Source organism: Phyllostomus hastatus, unplaced genomic scaffold (assembly GCF_019186645.2).
Source record: "Phyllostomus hastatus isolate PE091 unplaced genomic scaffold, TTU_PhHast_1.1 phas_scaffold_55, whole genome shotgun sequence".
NCBI classification, from domain to species: Eukaryota; Metazoa; Chordata; class Mammalia; order Chiroptera; family Phyllostomidae; genus Phyllostomus; species Phyllostomus hastatus.
Window position 1 is genome coordinate 5,614,173 of NW_025334035.1, and position 19,641 is coordinate 5,633,813.

At 40.7% G+C, this 19,641-nt stretch overlaps 1 protein-coding gene across 1 annotated transcript in view; it reads left to right on the forward strand.

The window, feature by feature from the left end:
- CFAP52 (cilia and flagella associated protein 52) overlaps nucleotides 1–19,634 on the forward strand; it is a 33,716-nt gene extending 14,082 nt beyond the window's left edge. The window contains exons 7-14 of the mRNA XM_045824155.1: nucleotides 1,588–1,688; nucleotides 3,310–3,480; nucleotides 8,364–8,512; nucleotides 10,960–11,105; nucleotides 13,647–13,798; nucleotides 15,660–15,762; nucleotides 18,497–18,608; nucleotides 19,447–19,634. Of these exons, the coding sequence (XP_045680111.1) occupies nucleotides 1,588–1,688; nucleotides 3,310–3,480; nucleotides 8,364–8,512; nucleotides 10,960–11,105; nucleotides 13,647–13,798; nucleotides 15,660–15,762; nucleotides 18,497–18,608; nucleotides 19,447–19,622 (1,110 nt within the window). The 3' untranslated portion in view covers nucleotides 19,623–19,634. The remainder of the gene's footprint in view (nucleotides 1–1,587; nucleotides 1,689–3,309; nucleotides 3,481–8,363; nucleotides 8,513–10,959; nucleotides 11,106–13,646; nucleotides 13,799–15,659; nucleotides 15,763–18,496; nucleotides 18,609–19,446) is intronic.
- The last annotated feature ends 7 nt before the right edge of the window (nucleotides 19,635–19,641 follow it).

Genomic DNA, 19,641 nt, shown 5'->3' on the forward strand with positions numbered 1-19,641 from the left:
ATCTACATGCCTCCCCTAGTAAAGATGCTGTCCCTCAAACCCTTGTCACTCAAGCGCTATCCATAGAGGCACCAGGAATGCTTTGATCGCTAACCATGCAGGGGTGATGGTAAATTCCACAAAGCAGTGATTCTCATGTGCCTGTTACACAAGTGGGCAGAGTCCTTCTCATGGGACAAAGGGAGAGGAGGCCTCACTGAAGACATTTGGTTGGAATGCCATGGGATTGTGATGCCCATTTGAAATTCTACTTAAATGTTTGTCCGACAGTTAAAAAAGTAAAAAATTAAAATGGTTTCAAGTGGACCTGTTAGGCCTACAGCACTGAAATGAAGAAGATGATTATCGTAATGATAACATTGAAAATGGTACATGCTCAATAAATGTTTGCATGTCAGATAGACATGGAGCAAACACTTCCCTTGCATTGTCTCATTTGATCCTTACCATAGTCTGATGAGACAGGTCCCCTTTTTATCCCTGCTTTGTGTATGAGGAAACTGAGGCACTTACCATTTAAGATCTCATGGCTGGCAAGTAGTAGAACTGAGATACAAACCTAGGCAGACTAGCTCCAGTACATGTATGCTTGACTGTATCATCTACAGTCTCAAAGTTTACTTAGAAATTACAGATATGTCACTTGAGGCTCTGTTGAACTCTTTATCCTGTACTTCCTCAAGTCCCCGAACAAATGCTAAAAATATTTATGAGGGCTGGTGTCTCTTCGTGGGCCGGGCACCCACCCTGTCCAGGCGCCCACCCTGTCCTGGCTTTTAGAGGTGGGTCCAAGAGAAACATGTAATTCTGGTTTGTGCCTTCATATTCCTGATCCTTGGTTTCTCTTCTCAAACATCATGAAATGACTTTTGAACCAAAACAGGCAAAATTCAATTTAATATAACTTGGAAGGACATAATATTTGTTTATAATATTCAAACTTAATTAAGACACAAGCCTATACAGAAATTGGCTACATTATTACAGAAAGCTTTAAAGCAAAATACTGGTCATGCACATTTTTAAGTTAGAACTTCATAGTGGGTGCTGTAAAATGACCATCACACCTCCCCCAACTTTGAAGAGGGCTTTGAATTCTAATGCTTTGTATTATTTTGTAAGATAATGTACTGCGTGCTTTAGTTCAAAAAATATAGTCACCAGACAATAAGGAGTCTTGTGCTTTTCTGGATGTTTGCATGATAAGAATTAAGTGAAAACGGTGCCGACTGGGGGGCAAACGCTCTGGCTGTGCTTATGCCTTCTGCTCTCTCCTTCACTGGAGTGAATATGAAGTGTTCCTTTTTAATGTATTCCGAACACACAGGTGAAAGGGAGGACTCCTGGTGAAGTGTGTGTGCTCCTTGCAGGACCAGGAGGGCTACTTCCAACACTGGAGCTCATTGCCAGTCCCAAGCCCTCTGGCTGGTGCCGGAGTGCACCACAGGCAGCAGCTGCGTGAGCTTCGTACACACCATGCATGGCAGCACTGACAGGGCCTTGGCCGTGCCCATCATGTCAGGTCCCCCATTGATTCTTCATGACAAAACCAGTTGGCCTTCTCCTTAGTGCTCTTTCTGCCCCTAGGGAGTGTCAGCTATCAAGTGCCTGAAGATGGGGGGGCTGTTGGTGGGCTCAGGAGCTGGATCGCTGGCCTTCTGTAAAAGCCCCAGCTACAAACCCATCAAGTAAGTTCCACATGGTTGGGATGGGGAGAGACCCACCAGAGGGAGGTTTGCAGAAAGCCTGCAACTAAGTGACACTAGCAAAGTGATATTTGGTCAAGGAATTTCATCTTGCTGTTAAAATGAGTAATTGGAATCAAAATAGATGGTGGTTTCTTTGCCAATAATAAGACAATGGCTTATGTTGAATCAAACCAAAGTAGTTCACTATTTCCCAGGGAAATATTTCTCTTCTAATAAACACATGTTTTTATTTAGCTGATACATTAAGCCACGACAGAGGAAATATGCTGTTATGAACTTAATCAACAAGTAAACTCAAATTTCAAACTTTCAGTATTGGTTTATTCAATGAAATTTATTGTGCAATGGGTACCAGTTATGTACCCATTAACTACTAGTTAATGCATTTGAATACAAGTTTTAAAACAATAGCCAATATTCATCAGCTATTTCTGTGTCCCATTTACTATACTCTTCATAGCTTTTCATGGCTGTGTACAAGACACTGTACTTTTCATGGCTTTTCTAATTAAAATTAGATGAAATAAAACTTTCTACATTGCTATGAACAAGTAGTTCAGTGAAGGAGATGGAATATGACTTGGGGTCTACCCTTTCTTCCTTCACTGCCCTATGTCCCACCAACACACGAATCTCTGTAAAATACCACATTTCCTGGGCTGGTTTTTGCCCAAGAGCCCCCATTGAATTCTTAGTGTCAACATCAAATTGGTTGTAGAGAGGGCTGGGTTTCAGTGCCCTCATTTATTTATATATTCTTTTTTTTTTAAGTTCATACTCAACAAGTATGAACTTAAACAAGTTCATACTCAACAAGTATGAACTTAAACACTTGGGGAGTGGGGGGAATTTGGAAAGTGTAAGAAGATAAAATAATCCCTAAAAGTTCTGATGAAGATAGCCATGATTAACACTTTATTTCTTCTTGTCTGTTATTATATAATTTTAAAAATAATTTTACTTATTATGTGTATAATGTTTTGTATTCTGTTTTTTTACTTAATGCAAACAGCATAAACATTTTTAATATCACTATACAATATTTTAAAATTATAGTGGAGATATAGATATATATTTCATAATCTTTTAAAGATTATTTTAATGGCTAAGCAAATATTCTTTGTAGTTTCTGTCTCATAGATCATTTAACCATTTCATGACAACTGCATGTTTAGACAGCTTCCAACTTTTCACTCTTTTAAATAAGGTTGTGGTAATATCCTTTGACATAAAAAGTTCTTTTCCCCTGGTGTTAGGATTATTTCCCAGGAATGGAACTCATGAAGTATTTCATTGCCATGGTCTTTTGTGCCCCCATGCCTGCCTGGAACATTCCCTCCATTCAAATCCTACCATGTTGCACAACCCACTTCAGACTGTGTCTCATTGATAAAGATTTCCTATTGGAACCTGTGCTTGCCTCCCCATTTGTGACCAAGGGTACCCCAGTATTGTACCTCCTGCCTTTCCAACCATGTCACCTCCTCAAAGGCATTTCCCAGGTCATGTGCCTGATTTCTGTCCTCTGTAATGCTTCAGATGGTTAATAAATAATGGTTGATTAAGTGAATCTACGTTATCTTTTTGCTTCTTCTTAAAGGAAAATCCAGTTAGAAGGTGGTATCACTTCTATCACGCTTCGAGGAGAAGGACACCAGTTTTTTGTAGGAACAGAAGAATCACACATTTATTGTGTCAACTTCACAGATTTCAAAGAGACTCTCATATTGACTTGTCACTTTGAGGCTGTACAGGACATTGTCTTTCCTTTGTAAGTAGAATATGAAAATATTGTTTCACCCCTAAAAACAATAAGAACATGGAGATTTGGTGCAGTGTGCAAGGAAATTTAATTTTATTAATGCATTTTACAATCTATTAACATAATAAATCATAATAGATTATGATTTTTTCCTTAAAGTTTTCTATTATGGTGAAATATTTTAATAGATTTTTCTATGGCCTTTACCACACAACTACATTAGGTTTTACAATTCAAATTTAGACTTATTTAGAATGTTAGCTTTTCTATTAAATGCATCACAAAAAGGATAAATAGACTGGCAAAACTTTTCTGCATTCACCTAGCTCTATTTGGAAAAAGCGTAGCAGTGCCTCTTTCAAACTTCTTTCAAGTCATTTGTTTTGCATCTCTTGAGTCTTCCGTGCACTTGGTGGCGGTGGGCGTGAGGCCTTCTGCATCTGGTTGTAGGATTTCTTGGTGAGTCTCACACAAAACAAGTGAAACGGCCATCAGCATTTTTGATATCAAAAAGAGCTTCTGTCCTACTTTGCCACTGTTTGATTTTGAAACACATTTTGTCTTCAGTGAGATTCATTCTTCGAAGCTGGTCAGTTTTTGCTCTGAACTTCCTCAGTATATAGCTTGAATTTACAACATTCACAACTGTTGTTCCACAGGTGGCCAGACTCAGTTTGAAAACTTGATCCTTAAGATCCATGAAATATAGTTTTGGTTACCTGAGTCATTATGGTTAGGTTTTCCCAAATATCAGTAGTAGTGAAAATGGCTGCTGCTTCCCATCAGGTGAATCTTTTTTGAATATTGATTGGTCATTTCCTTTTTGTCTCACTTTTCCCCTCCTTTTTCTAAGGAGCTTCCTATAAAATTATTTGGTTTGGGTGTTTTATGTAAGAGTAGATTTTCAACTATGTTTTTAAATTCTCATATAGTTATTGACCTATCCAGATTTTGTAACTCTTCTTTTTCTCACCTTTCTTTTTGAAAAGAAGCTTTTTAAATTTATGTACCATAAAGTTCACACATTTAGAGTGTATGATTCAATGTTTTTTGGCATGTTTACAGAGCTGTGCAACCATTATTATAATCTAATTTTAGAACATACATTTCAGTATTTCCACATGAAGCCTACTACTAGTCACTGGCCACTTCTCTTTTGTCCCCTCCCCCTGCTGAGTTGCAGAGACAGCTGAACTAGAGGAAGAACAGTGGAGTACCTAAATGTGGTGGCCCAGACTGCATTCTTCATCTACTTGCAAATTTAGTTGTGTTAATGTACTTGGTTTTCAATTGCTGTTACTTTGCCTACCAAAGCATTAATATACTGGGGGAAAGCATGCACAAACCACTGCGACTTCTGTAATATTCTGCTATCATTTGCCTATTTATCAATTGTATATCTTTTCCAACTCTATTTTTAAACTATTTGTATTGTTTCATTTTAGATAAGTCTTGTTCTTCCAGAGAATTTAATCCATTCATATTTATTACTATCTAATAAATTTATAAATATTTTCTATTTAACATGTTTCCTTTTTTTCCTTTTCTTGTCTTTTGTTATCAGGGATCATATTTTATTTGGTCCAGTCTTCCCCTTCCCCACTGCAGGTAACTAGGAAATTATTCATTGTGTTTTCATTCCTTTAGCAGTTATCCTTGAATTTTTAATATGCATATTTAAGCATTTTTTGTCAAAGACTTCAGTTAACCAACATTGATATTCTATTTTCCAAAGGAACAAGAGTCTTCATATATTTTATTTTCCTCTTCACCTTTCTCTTATCACATTCCATGAAAAAATTATTTAGAATTATAGATCAGATTATATTATTGTTTTTATAATTAATTATATTTAACTATGACTTTAGTTCTTTGCTTTTATCACTCTCTTTCTTTCATACATCTTCCTCTTTGCTTTTTCTTTTTTCAGTAATTTTTTTTCAGAGACAGTTTGTGTGTAGAATATTTGGTCTTATCTGAATACATCTTTGTTTAACCCTCAGACTTGAGTAATCATTTGGCTAGGTATAAGAGGAATTTTAATGAACTTTTTAATGAAGTATAACTTACATATGGAAAGCACATAAATTATGAGTAATCATGAAATATCACATGAAATATCATACCTATATGACTACTACCCAAGTCAAGCAATAGAACATTTGCAATATCCCAAAACACCCCTCCCAATTACTACCCTCACATTCTTCCTTAAAGATAATCACTACCTGAATTTTTAGTCCCATAGATTACTTTTATCTACTTTTGAACTTTATGTAAATGGAATAATTCAGTATGTTCCTTAAAAGTCATTTTTTTTTGTATGGAAGCTTTTAGTGTTGTCAAAGTCATACAGATCTTCTTATCCTTAGTGATTTTTTGTCTACTTGTTTTATCAGTTACTGCGAGAACTGTATTAAATTCTGAAGCAAAACCCCTGGCTGGTGTGGCTTGCTGGACTGAGTACCAGCCTGTGAACCAGAGGGTCGCTGGTTCAATTCCCAGTCAGGACACATGCCTGGGTTTCAGGCTAGGTCCCCAGTAGGGGGCATGCAAGAAGGAACCACATATTGATGTTTCTCTCCCTTTCTTTCTCTCTCCCTTCACCTCTCTAAAAATAAGTAAATAAAATCTTTAAAAAAATTCTCAAGCGATGAATATAGTTTTCTCCTTTTAGTTCTTGCTTTTTTATCCAGTATAATAATCTCTTTTTAAAATATTTAGTCCATTTATATTTAATGTAATTTTTGATACAGTTGTATTAAATCTTTCATTTTGTTATTTGTTTTCTTTTGTTCCAACTGTTCTTTGCTCTTCTATTTCTTCTTTCTGGCACATTTTGTTTAAATCAGATATTGTTAATATTCTCTTTTGATTGTTCTATTGGCTTTCTACCTATATATCTTTGCATTAATTTTTAGTGGTTGCTCTGAGAATGACAATATACATCTTTAATATATCACAGTCTGCTTAGAGTTAATGTTAGATGCTTCAAATAAAATACAGTATAAGCCCTGGCTGGCATAGCTTAGTGGATTGAGTGTGGGCTGTGAACCAAAGCATTGCAGGTTCGATTCCTGTCAGGGCACATGCCTGGGTTGCAGGCCACAGCCCTCAGCAACCACACGTTGATGTTTCTCTCTCTTTCTCTCTCTTTCTCCCTCCCTTCCCTCTATAAAAATAAATAAATAAAATCTTAAGAAAATAAATAAAATACAGTATAGAACTTTGTAACAGTATGTTTCCCTTCTACTAATTTTTATCCTTAGTATTATTGTTTTCATGTATACCTATTATGTGTTATAAACCCATCAAAATAATATTTATAATTTTTTCTTTAAACAGCCATAAATATTTTTCAAAAATTTAATTAATTAAGCATTTCTGATGCTCTTTATTCTCTCTTAAATATCTAAGTTACCATTTGGTGTTGTTTCCTTTCAGTCTATAGAATTTTGTTTAGCATTTTTAAAAATGTATAGGTCTCTGAGGAAGAACTCCCTCAGCTTTGTTTCTCACTGATTTGTATATGTACATATCTGCATCTATCTCTATTTCTGTGATCTCTATTTCTATATTCATGAGATTTGAGATGTTAGGGAGGAAGCATATGGTCCTAGTGTATCATCTTGATCCAATCAGTCCGGTTATTTCTGGAACTTAACATTTCAGATCCTAAACTAAGGACACTCTACTACTTGAATGGCTCATTTTGGACTAGACTTGGGTCCTGAGGAAGTGGACTGTTTATCAAGGGTAGAGAGAGTCTAGAAAGTTCTCTAGGTGTATTCACTCTATGATACTTAATTTTCACAAGGGGTCCATGCACTCCTTAAGAGCTTACTTTCCCAGAGGAGAAGCTCATTCACTGAAGGCTGTGTCCAATATAAAACTTCTCTTATTTTAAATAAGTGTTATTACTCTAAGGTTGGCTTTTGATCTCTGTTATTTCAGACTGTTTGGCAAGGGGTTCTATCTTATCTGCTGTCCTATTTAGCATTTATTCTTTCTAAGCCACTAGTCCACCATAATAATTTTATCTCTGAGCCCCAAAGCAAAAATTGTGGAAAAGATCCACTTATTTTCTATTAATTCAAAAGTGAGTAGATCTTAACACAAGTGAGAGGGACTCTTTTCTCATCAATGTGCTCATGAGGAACTGTAGAAAAATTTTGAGAGGTATTTAAATCTAAAATTTAGCTCCACCTCTACCAAGACTTTAGCTAGACTTCCATAGTCATAAAGCAGATGGTCTTTATTGTACCCTAGTGTGACTCCTTTTTATACACAAATTGGAATAACCTATAAATTTTTTCACATATTGGTATTTTTAATTCTATATTACAAGTTGTCCTTTTAAGAAACCTGAGAGACCAATTACTCTGAGATTCTCTTCCTTGTCCACAATCTTATATTTTCTCATAACTAAGCAAAGAAGTGTTTTGGGTTATGTGCAAACATGAATTCTAGTACCTTTTTTATTTTCTCTATTGAAATTTTAATGATTATATACTTCACAGGAAAAGTTTTGTTAGCTTCTTTTAATATAAATATCTCATGATGTAATTTATTTCAAAAAATGTTACTTACTATCCCTCAGTGCACCAGGACATTGAAAGACTGACATTGACATTTTCTTTTTGAGTTACTTTGTGCCAACCCTTCCTCAAAGGAAGGGACTACAAAAGATTATTCACAGAAGATTTGTCAGCTTCAAATGCCATTTCACATAAGAAATCTGTAAGACCATCAAGCCTTTAAATAACTGGTGCCTAAAAGGCATCCTTTCCTTTATCTTTATGAAACATACTTTTGTGGTCATACATGCATCTAAGGAACATGGTGCCTCTTGTATGGCTGCATCTCATATCCTCTTGGTGGGTTCTTTTCAGTGGCACGGATGAGCTATTTGCCACCTGTGCCAAGAAGGACATCAGAGTGTGGCACACACTGTCTAACCGGGAGCTGCTGCGCATCACTGTACCCAACATGACCTGCTATAGCATCGATTTCATGAGAGACGGCAAGAGCATCATTTCAGGTAACGTTGACACACCAAGATCTGGCCTCCCACTGTGGCTGTGGCTATGGCTATGGCTATGGCTTGGGATCTCGTCATTCTCATTACACCCTGGTCTCTATCAGAGGATAACCTGGAACAGCCTCTCATTGTCCACCCAGCCTCCCTTTGGAGTTCCCTTCCAGCTGGGAGACTTTCTGAGCTAGGAAGAATGAAATTTCTCTTCTCCCAAATTGCTACTAGAGCATGTAGCTCTCTCTCTGGCAGGGAAACTTAGTAATTCAATTACAAAATGAATCTGGGCCCTCAGTGAGTACAAGGTACTTGTATTAGAACCCCTTTTATTGTTCAAGGGATAAAATCTTGGCTTTAAGTTATATCTCATAGGTAATATATTTTTAATTATTTTATGCCAAAAATGTTAACATAAATTATAGACATCATAATATTCCAGGTATACATACTTTAGTATCTATCTCTAAAACTAATATTCTCCTATAAAATAATAATTTATTCAAAACCAAGGGGGGTGGAATCAGGGGAGGGAGGTGGGGATGGCTGGGGTGGGGGGAGTGGTAGGTGGAAATGGCAGACAACTGTACTTGAAAAACAATAAAATTTTAAAAATGGAAAAAATAATTTATTAATATTTATGTTCAATACATATAAAAATTTCCTCAGATGTCAAAAAGTAGACTCAGTGGTTCACATCAATGGAAAGCCAGTGGAGCTTTAGATTCAGGTACTAAATGGTGACATCAGAAGCCCATCGCAACCCTCTTTCCTTGGCTCCACGTCCTCCATGCCGGCCCCTCCCCTGGGCATGTTTTTGCTCCACACAGAGGCTGACAGGAGCTCCTGGCTTGCGTCACACTGAGAGCTCACAAACATTCAGGCCTTTGTCGCCTCCTGTTTCTCCTACACCCCACACTCATTCCTCCCTCATGAGCCCCTGTCAGAGCACATCCACGGCCCCATCACTTCTCACCATTTTTGCCCTTGTCTCAGTCACCAGCGTCTCTCTCTCTCTAAATTACCCGAGTGGCTTCCCACCAGGTCACCCTGCTTCTGCCCCTGCCTACCACCCTTTTCCCTCAGACTATTCTCAACACAGAAGCCAGAAATCCCTTTTTAAAGAGATTCAGATCATGGCATTTCTAGGATTCAAAGGTCTTTCACTCTCAGAAAATAAAGGACAAAGTCACTGAAATTGCCCACAAGGTCCTATGTGACCTTCTCAACTCCCCCACCTCCACCTTTTTATGTCTGACTTTGTCCCTTCCTGGTTATACCCACTGGCCATACTGGTTCTTTGCTGCTCTTCATACACATCGCACATAGGGTCTTTGGTCTAACTGCTTGGTCTGCCTGGAGCCTTCTTTTCCCAGAGAGCCCCATAAGTCACTCCCTCACCACCACCGCCACCCCATTTCCTCAAGCGTTTGATGAAATAGGATCTGCCTTGAGGATCCTATTTGCAATTGCTAAGGTCAATAGGTGACAGCAAAGATGATGAGAAGGAGCCAGTCATGTGAAGATGTGGGAAAGAACATTTCAGACAGAGGGGACAGCCTTGAGGTAGGCAGTAGCTTTGACGTGGGCAATAGGTTGGTGTATTTGAGGACTAGAAAGATGACTGGTGTGTCTGGAGCTTAGAGAGTAAGGTTAGGGTCAGCATTCAGGGAGAGTGGTAGTAGAGGAGATAAGGCTTTTGAAAGTTCTTGATCAAGGAGGTAACATGGTTTTAAGAGGTTCACCCTGCATAGATTATTGATTGTAGGTGAGCAAGACTCCAAGGCAGGGAAAAGCCATTATATTAATCCAGGAGAGAGAGGCTGATAGCTTGGGTGAGGGTCCCAGCAGAGGAGTTAAGAAGTGTTCGGATTCAGAATGTTTTTTAACTGTGATGCTGATGGGGCCTGCTGATGGATTCGATGCTGAGTTGGGTTGGGTGGAAGAAATAGAGAGGAATGAAGAATGACTCTGAAGTTCTTGGCTTGAGCAACTGGATAGATGGTGGCAACTTTTACTGAGCTGCAGAAGATGGTGAGGGTTGGGGGGCAGAGCATCAGATTTAAAGGCAGGAGGGAAAGTGGGAAGTCAACATTTATTTGGGGATGTTAAATTATACACCCCACATGCTATATCCAACAAGTAGTTGAATGTACATGTTTTGCGGCTCAGGGAAGAGTGGGAGCTGGTCCCCCTCCTTCCTCCTCGTTCCAACTTCTCTCCTGTGGAGTGAGATGTGCATGGAGGCAGGTTCAACTAAGGCAAGCCACACATTCCCTTCAGCCAGGCACGACCAGTTTGGGGAATCGGGAAAGTGGTAGGGGACTGGCCTCTTTCCTCCATCATCACCACTGCTCCCCAGTCCTGACATTCACCTGTGATTTAGGAGAGCAACGGTCTGCAGAGAGAGTGTGATGTACTGATCTTGCCTGCTTTTTGTTTTCCTTTCCCACCAGCGTGGGACGACGGTAGAATCCGAGCCTTCGCCCCCGAGACAGGCCGGTTGATGTACGTCATTAACAATGCCCACAGAATCGGCGTGACGGCCATTGCCACCACCAGTGACTGTAAAAGGGTCATCAGCGGCGGTGGGGAAGGGGAGGTAGAATTCTTTTTAAAAAGTAGCCCCCAATATAGTGTGACTATATCATAAGAGATCACTTTCTTGATTTTTTTAACCTGTTTTAGGAGTCAGGCAGGACCAAATTAAGATTTTGATGAAACCCTAAAATACATCATAAATTAAAATTCTAATAATATAAATCTGCATATAAATACATTTGTTCACAGAAAGGACATTTAAGATGCAGACATGGAAATGTTCTGTATGGAATTGAGCTAGGAATCCAAGTTGGTGTTCTGCCAGAGTTTCAGAATACATACTTGTTCTTTCCCTTCAAAGACTGTAGTTATATAAGTTGTCTTTACCTTGTCTTTTAAAGGAGATGCTATTTTTAGAATTACTGAAATTGTGACACTTGACCTTTTCCTCCCATCATTTCGAGGCTCCTACAGCTTCTTTCCCTCATTCACCTTAGTGCCTCTCCTCTCCCCTCCCCGGCTGCTTTCCTACCCCACAGCCTGCCCTTTCTTGACACGGCATGTTGTCTTTTCCTTTCTTTTCTCCATGCTACATAGCAATGACATCAGGGAGAAGGAAGACACAACATCTTGTGTAGGCTTTAGCAGAGTTTGGGACAAGCAGATGAGCAGCTGAGTGTCTGGGCTCCAGAGTCGCACTGCCTGGGCGCCAGTTCACCCCACCCTGTTCTGGCTGTGAGAACTGGCCAGGGAAACCTCCCTGGGCTTCAGCTTCCTGTGGTCATGTGGACATAACACTGCTCCCATCAATGAGACATTTTATACTCTTTATATGCTTTAAGTCTTCAAATTCTGGTGTGCGTTTTACACTCAGAGCACACCTTCCTCTGGACTAGCCACTTTTCAGGTGCACTATTGACACATCAAGCCCTCGATGATCCCCTATCCCTGCCTATCACCACCCTCCTGGCTTGACTCCCTTCCCTTATCCCTTCAGCCACGCAGTTGCTGACACCCCCAGCACCCTCCTCACTCCTTCAGCCTCTTGCTGCATCTACCTTGCTGATGCCCAGACTTGGCTGGGACCAGACAAGTTGCATTCAAGGCTGCTGAACCTGAGCTGATGAGAGCTGTGCGCTGCGGGAGGAAATGACACATTACAAAGTGATAGCCCTTGGTCCTGTTCAGCAATCTTCTGACCATGTCAGCTTTTCCTCTCATTCCCCACAGCTGTTTCAGAACCATCCTTCCAAAAACCACGGTCTTCAAGGTCTCTGTAAGTACTACAGACCAGGGCTATTGGCCAGCAGGTGGGCACTGGTGTGAATGCAATAGTTTGCTAAAATATTCAGGAACTTCCATTTTCACTGGAAAATGGCCATTGCCTGAGTTGTGAAGACCCCAATCCCACCACCTTGTCCCCTTGCCCATCAGCATACCCAACCCGCCCCTGAAGTTCCACAACTAAGGGGCTAATGCCCAGTACTCCAAAGTTCTAGTCCTGGAGGTACTGGAACTCCATTTAAAGGAGATGCTATTTTTGGCTGGAACCCATACCATACTATGATGAAAAAGGTCAAACACATGCCCCCATGCATAGTGGGATTTCAGCACTGGAGATTTGTTTTCTTTGGTCAAAGTCCTCATTCCATCCCATGTCATGACAGAGGAAAATTACTTGGACACCAAAGAAAAGAATATGGTCCCCCTCATTTAGGATACCTCATGCCTCCCAATTTTCTTTACTAAGAAAGTGTTTTAGAATGCATTTCTTCATTTAAGGTTATTTTGCTCTGATCAGGTACATATAAATTACTTGTCCTAACACCAGTTTTTAGTCTAGTGTTCACCTGGAGTATTGTCCTTTCAATGCCTTGTACTGCTTACACAGAGCAGCTTCTGCACTTCTTGTTTCTCATAGGTCTGACACATTCATTGTAAGAAGGCATAAGCATCTGACTACATTGTTATGTTTTCTGATATAGTTGTAGCAGATCATTTATCCATTACAGAACATGCAATAATGACTAAATAACTTTCCTTTTTTATTATAGTTAGGGCATCATATGGACTGTTTTGAAATTTTGTGTGTAGGCAGTTGTATTACCTATGCATTTCACTTCAGGATAGCAAAAGGGTATTCTAAAATATATTTTTAAATAAAAAGTGGGTATTATCCTTGGTGAGGCTGAAACCCATTAGTTTTTAAATGGTTAAAATCGAGCCACTGATGTGAAAGTTTGAACATGGCTCCGAGTGCCCACGAGGTTTCCAGGTGGCATCAGAAACCTAAGAGCAGTGCTCGGAAGAAATGACTAGACATGCTGTTTCTCTTGGGTTAGCAGCAGCGCTTTCGTTATCCATTTTATTAGTTGGAACCTAATGTATTTCTCAGCCCTGAAAGTACAAGCAGATGCAGGATCACTGGGTGCATTTTTCTGGCTCCATGGGAGAATATTCTTGGCTTACAACTTGGCATTCCCACCCCACTCAACCAAGGGAGAACAGGTCAGGCAGAGCAGAGGTGGGAGAGCTCTTAGAATTTTTTATCCCTTCAAAAGTCCCGAGTGTGTATTGCGAGCCTGTGCCTTGTGGCTTTCAGGTGAGGGTGTGGCAGATAGGCTGCCAGACCCAGAAGCTGGAGGAGGCCCTGAAGGAGCACCAGTCCTCCGTGTCCTGCATCCGGGTGAAGAAGAACAATGAGGAGTGTGTCACAGCCAGCACGGATGGGACCTGCATCATTTGGGACCTTGTGTAGGTACCTGTGACGGGGAGGATGAAGTGGCACTTACAAGCCCAACAGTGCCATCATTGTATTGAACTTGAAAGAAGATTCAAATGAAGTGTAGAAACCTTATTTAAGAAAACATGAAGTGGTGCTTATCAGAAGCCATTCATCCCCATGGCTACTCATGGATGCTGGTGGAAAGGGTATAGTTTTCAGGAAGAGCTGGATGTTAGAAGTTTCTGGACAGATAGGGAGGTCACTTCCCAGATACACAGTGAAGTGTAATTTAACTTACACTAATTCAACTCTTAAGTATTCCCCCAAAAGGGAGAAGGAAAATAACGTAAGTACTGTAGGCAGTTCTTCTGGTCCTTCCAGGCACCCTGTCAGTCCCAGGGTGAGCTTGCTGGGGGTGGGAGTGTGGGGCCGGTGGGATTGCCCTTCCCCCGTGGTTGGCCTCACTCTCAGGGACCTCATACTGTAAGCATATCACTGTTGCCATAGAGTACATGACTCCAAGCTAACTAGACCAAGGCAGGTGAACTTTATTGTTGGAGAAATCCAAAGTATTTTCAATAATTTTTTTTACTATGAGCATTTTTTCTTCGTGTTTATTTTGAGAATTAGATGCTGTTCCACCTATCTCTCCTCCCACCCAGCACCCTTCCACCACCACTAAGATGCCTCTCCTCTGTGTATAATTGCATGAGAGACTTAAGTACAGAGGTGGGAGGAAATATATATAGATGTATTTATGTCTCTATAAGATATAAAATAGATATAGCAAAAGAATATAAAATTTTCTTGATTGGAGAGAATAGAATGGGAACTAAAGGCAAAGGCAGAGCACTTTTATTTAATACATTAAAAAACAAAACCAAAGTACACCCCTGTCTTTGGGCTCTGTGTGTCTCCAACCTTGATGTGCATGCAAAACACCTGGGAATCTTGTTTAAGTGTTGATTTTGATTCTAAGGTCTAGAGTGGCATCTGAGATCTTGCATTTGTAAAAGCTCCCAAATGATGCCGCTGGTGCTGGTCCAAGGACCACACTTGTGGGAGGGGTTAGCCTTCAGCTGAACTTCCCACTGGGAAAATATATAACTAGGAGTGCATATCTACACTTGTTTCCATGAATAGTTGGTGACTGCTTCCAAGCTTTAAGCCCCCTTGTTCCACAGCAGGGAATTAAGCAAATATTTGCTTAATTTGTGCCAAAGTCTTTAAAAATGTTCAATTCAAATACCACATTTAGAAACTTTGATAATGAGAAGAAACTGTGCAGAAGGTCCATTTTTTAGACAATGGAGCCTGGCCTGTGAGATGGATGCCCAGCCTCCTTGTCAGTGGAAGGAGAAGCTGATTTCTGTATTTTTGGTACAGCACCTAAAGCAGTGGTTCTCAAACTATTGTGCACATTAGAATCAACTGATTAAAAATGCAGATCTGTGGGCTTTATCCCAACCTACTGAATCCAATTCCTTTCAGTAAGGCCTAATGATATCCAAATTTTAAAGCTCTCCCCACACTTTGCCACTCAGCTTGTCTAGACTTTCACTTCAGAAATGGCAGCCTCCAGAATAACGGACTTTGTATGGAAGGTAGCAGGTTGACTCTGAGTTCTGCCTCTCCTACTCCCTTCTCACTGGATCTTGAGGCTTCCCATTTAGTCCTGTGCTTTGTCTTTAGCAAAGCTCCTCCCGCCCCTTTTCTAACTGCCACATAGGTACAGTGGGACAATGTGGGAGTGGGCAGAATAACAGGAAGTCTGTTTGGAATAAATAAACCAACCCTGATCCAAGCTTGTACCAAATCCAGTTTGAACAGTAACAGCATTTTCTAGTGGAGAGATAGTCAAGTTTCCCAGCTTTTGCATCTATTTTTCAGACATCTTAGGAGAAATCAGATGATCCTGGCCAATACTTTGTTCCAGTGTGTTTGTTACCACCCTGAGGAGTTCCAGATCATCACCAGTGGGACAGACAGAAAGGTAACTGCTCCCGTCAAGAGCTAAGCTCTGTCTGGTACAACAGAAAAGCAGTTAGGTGTTGTAGCTGAGGGTGCAGGCTGGGAAGTCAGGCCACTGCAGATGACAGCCTTGCTGTTTATCAGCTGTGCGTGCCACTTCGGAAATGCTCTGTAATCTTTTGGTGCCATTGCTTCCTCATCTGTAAAATGGAAATGGTGATGCCACCAACCTCACAGTTGCTGTGAGGATTAAAGTCATGATTGAATATAATGCCCATAGCAGGGTGCCTGCCCCTGGTAGGTACTCCATACATACTGGTTTTTACTATTAGGAAATTTCTGAGGTCAGAAAGGAATTGCTGTGTTCAAACCAGTTGTTGCTTTGACTAAATTCAAATCGAATGACAATAGAGCTCCTCTTTTCATTGATCTGCTTCACCAATGTATTAAAAATCTTTTAAGTTGGAGAGTCTGTGTCCTTGGGTGAAGATTGGTCCTTTTGGGGGGAACATTTCCCCTTGGAGCAAGTAAGAGGCAGAGAGGCACATGGAGGAGCAAGGGTGGTGGGGTGTCATGAACCCTGCCAGCCACATCAGATCAGCTTAATTATGGGCATATCCAATGAATGGATTTGGATTCTTCTAATTCAGATTTTGAGATGACTCTGAGATCACTAAAGAAGAGGTTGCATATTTATCTTTTCCTAAGCTATAGAAAATGTTGATGAGTTAAAAGTATAAAAATATAGTAGGGAAAATACTAATGGTGCCTCACCCACCTCTCACTACCCCAAAATTAGAATCTAGGAGTAAAGTTTTTTTCTGTTTAAACTTCCCAGGTGACTGGGGACTACTTTCCAGACACTATCACAAAAACTCAAGAAATGCTGCTTGGTCCAACCAGGACTTGCCTGACACAGACAGGATGCCCTGGAGGGAACTGATTTGCCTCAGTTCCAGTCTCTGTAGGCAGCCTTCTTGTGTCTCCTCGGCCCAGACTGGCTGGTGCCTGCCTGGCCCATGTTGACCTGTGGTCTAAGTGGGCTTTCCCTTGGAACTGGGGTTGAATAGCTATGAGCGAGTTAACCATCACGTTATCATAAATACTTTGATATATGGTTCATAAAGTTTCTAAATTAGTGTAGTATTTGCCATATTTTAGGTTTTGGCTTATGAGACTTGAACCAGCCTATTTCCTTTTTATTAGAATTTTTGCCAGAATGTTTAACCCATAAATCATAAGTCTGTAAAACTATTCTAAGTGTAGGGGACACAACAATGTCCCTGCTGTCATGGAACTTACTTATTCTATGCATTTGTTTTGGGTAGGAGGGCAGGGACTCGGACAGTACACATGCAAACAAATACATGGGTGAACAATGAGTGAACGGGCAAATGAGAAGCTATGAGATGGTGAGAGAGCTAAAAAGAAAATAGAACAGGTTCTGTGACATTGGCTGGGAAGAAGTAAGCCACTTAGCTAGCTGGTCATTGAGGGGGCCTCCCTTAAGGAGGTGACCTGGGAGCTGAGTGAGGCCGAAGTGACAGAAGGACCTAGCCATGCTTATGTCTCAGGGGAGACCATCCCAGGCAGAGGATATTCAGGAGAGCCTGAGGCCTGGTCAAGCGGCGCAGGAGAGGGTCATTTTGACTTCTTTGGCTGATAAAGCAGGTGGTCAAGCACAAATTACTTGTGTGCTTCCCACCCAAGAAACAAGGATTTGGGTGTGTTTTTAATAGTTCTTTCAGCTTTCACTATAAAAAATAGAACTTCATGTTAAAGCAATCAAGCATCAAATGAAATCATATATAAATCACATACATATAAATTACATATAAGTAATATACCTATAAATTATATATATATATATATATATAAATATATCTTACCCAATTTCTAGCTAGGTTCAGAGGAATACAGATTCCTGGCATGAAGACTGGGACACAGCAAGTTTCCATCCACATGAACAAAGACAGTGGTGAAATGCATGCCCAAGTTCACACTCCTGATTTCTGGTCAAATGCTTTTTGTTTAGAAAGAAATTTTAGTTTTGAAATGCTGTACATTTATGTTTCAAAGTTCAAAAAGTATAAAAGCAGCACATTCAGAGAAAAATCTCTCTTTGAGCTCAGTCTTTTCCTCCACTTCACCCCTAATCTAGTTTCCCTCCCCAGGAAGGGACAGACATTAACAGTTTGTCTTTAAAAGTCCACCCTGTGGCAAGCTGATTGCTTTGAGGCAGAAGAGAAAGTTGGGAATAGGGGTGGGGTGAGGAGGAGGGAGGGACAGCCACGGTGAGCGGTTGGCTGTGTGGGGCACAGTCTCCGGAAGTGTCTGGACTGCTCATTCCCCAGGCTGACGGGAGCAAGTGCCCCTCCTTCCACAAGCCCAGGAGCCTGGCTCTCCTGCTCTCAGAGCAGACGTGGGAAGGCCAATGCAGTGGCTGTTTCCTTTCTCTTTTACAACTGACTTCAGACTCAGTTTGCCTGGTCTGATCAAAAGCACTTCTGTCGCAATCCAGGTTCACAAGCACATCCACTTTTCTTTAAATAGAAGGCAAATTTAAAAACCAATACTAAAAATATTAAAATGGCTTCTCCACCCCTGCTTTAGCCTATTTATAATTTCAGCCGACATATCATCCCGTGATGTATTTTTGCCACCTTCTATATAAAGTAGAACCATCTTTTGTTAGCATGTGAGTGGATGATTCCACTGAGCTGAGTCCTGCCTAATGCTTCTCTCTGGAATTCCAGATTGCTTACTGGGAAGTATTTGATGGGTCAGTAATCAGAGAGTTGGAAGGTTCCCTGTCGGGGTCAATCAATGGTATGGATATCACACTGGAAGGAGTGCACTTTGTCACAGGTTAGTACTGGGGTCAGAAAAAAAAGCCAAACCCGACTTAGGTAAATAGGGACATGGAACTCTCAGGCAGGAGGTCATTGGAAGTGACCACAAAAGGGTCTAGAGGGCACATGGTTTGAGTCAGGCCTGAGCACTGCAGCCAGTGTGGTTGGAAAAGAAAAATGTAGAAGTCACATGTCAGTGAGAGGAAATGTTTGCCCAGCAGCCTGAGGGGCACAAGCAAAAGCTAAGCCTCACATTACTGGCATTTTGGGGGAGGGGTGGGATTGGTTCCAGGGCCTGGGCTGTCCGCTGTGCCTTGTTCTGTTATTTCCTGCTGAAGTCTTAAATGCCAGGCTTTTACATCAGTATTTCCTGGGGGCATTTACTATACAACCTGCCTGTTGGAACAACATCCATATCATTTCCCTGCCAGGCCCTTAGGTTCTTTGGGACATTAACAATGAAATGCTCTAAATGACTTAAGTTTCAAAAACACGTTTACTGAAAATAAGATATGAAAGCACACAGTGTGACCTCGGTCACATACACAGACATATATATGGACCGTGCACGTCCAGAGAAAAGACTGGGAGGAACTAAACTGAGATGTTATCCATGGTTCTTTCTGGGTGGTGGGATCAAGGACGATGCCAACTCTTTGTATTTTCCCCTCAAATTTACTACGACAGACCTACACTTTATAATCAAGGAAAAACTTGTCTTGTTTTTATAAAGACAAGTTTATCTTCCTTTCAATTGGCCCCAGGGAATGTGTTGAAAATAACTCAGTTATTTGAAATCAAAGCTATTTCTCTGTATTCTGTTATAGCAATGCCATATAAATGTCTTTTCTCAGGTGGACATGACCATATGGTCAAAGTCTGGGATTATAACGAAGGCGAAGTGACTCACGTTGGGGTTGGACACAGTGGCAACATCAAGCGCATTCGGATCAGCCCAGGAAATCAGTACATCGTCAGTGTAAGTGCCGACGGAGCCATTCTGAGGTGGAAGTACCCATTTGCCTCGTGAAGTAGCGGAGATTCACAGC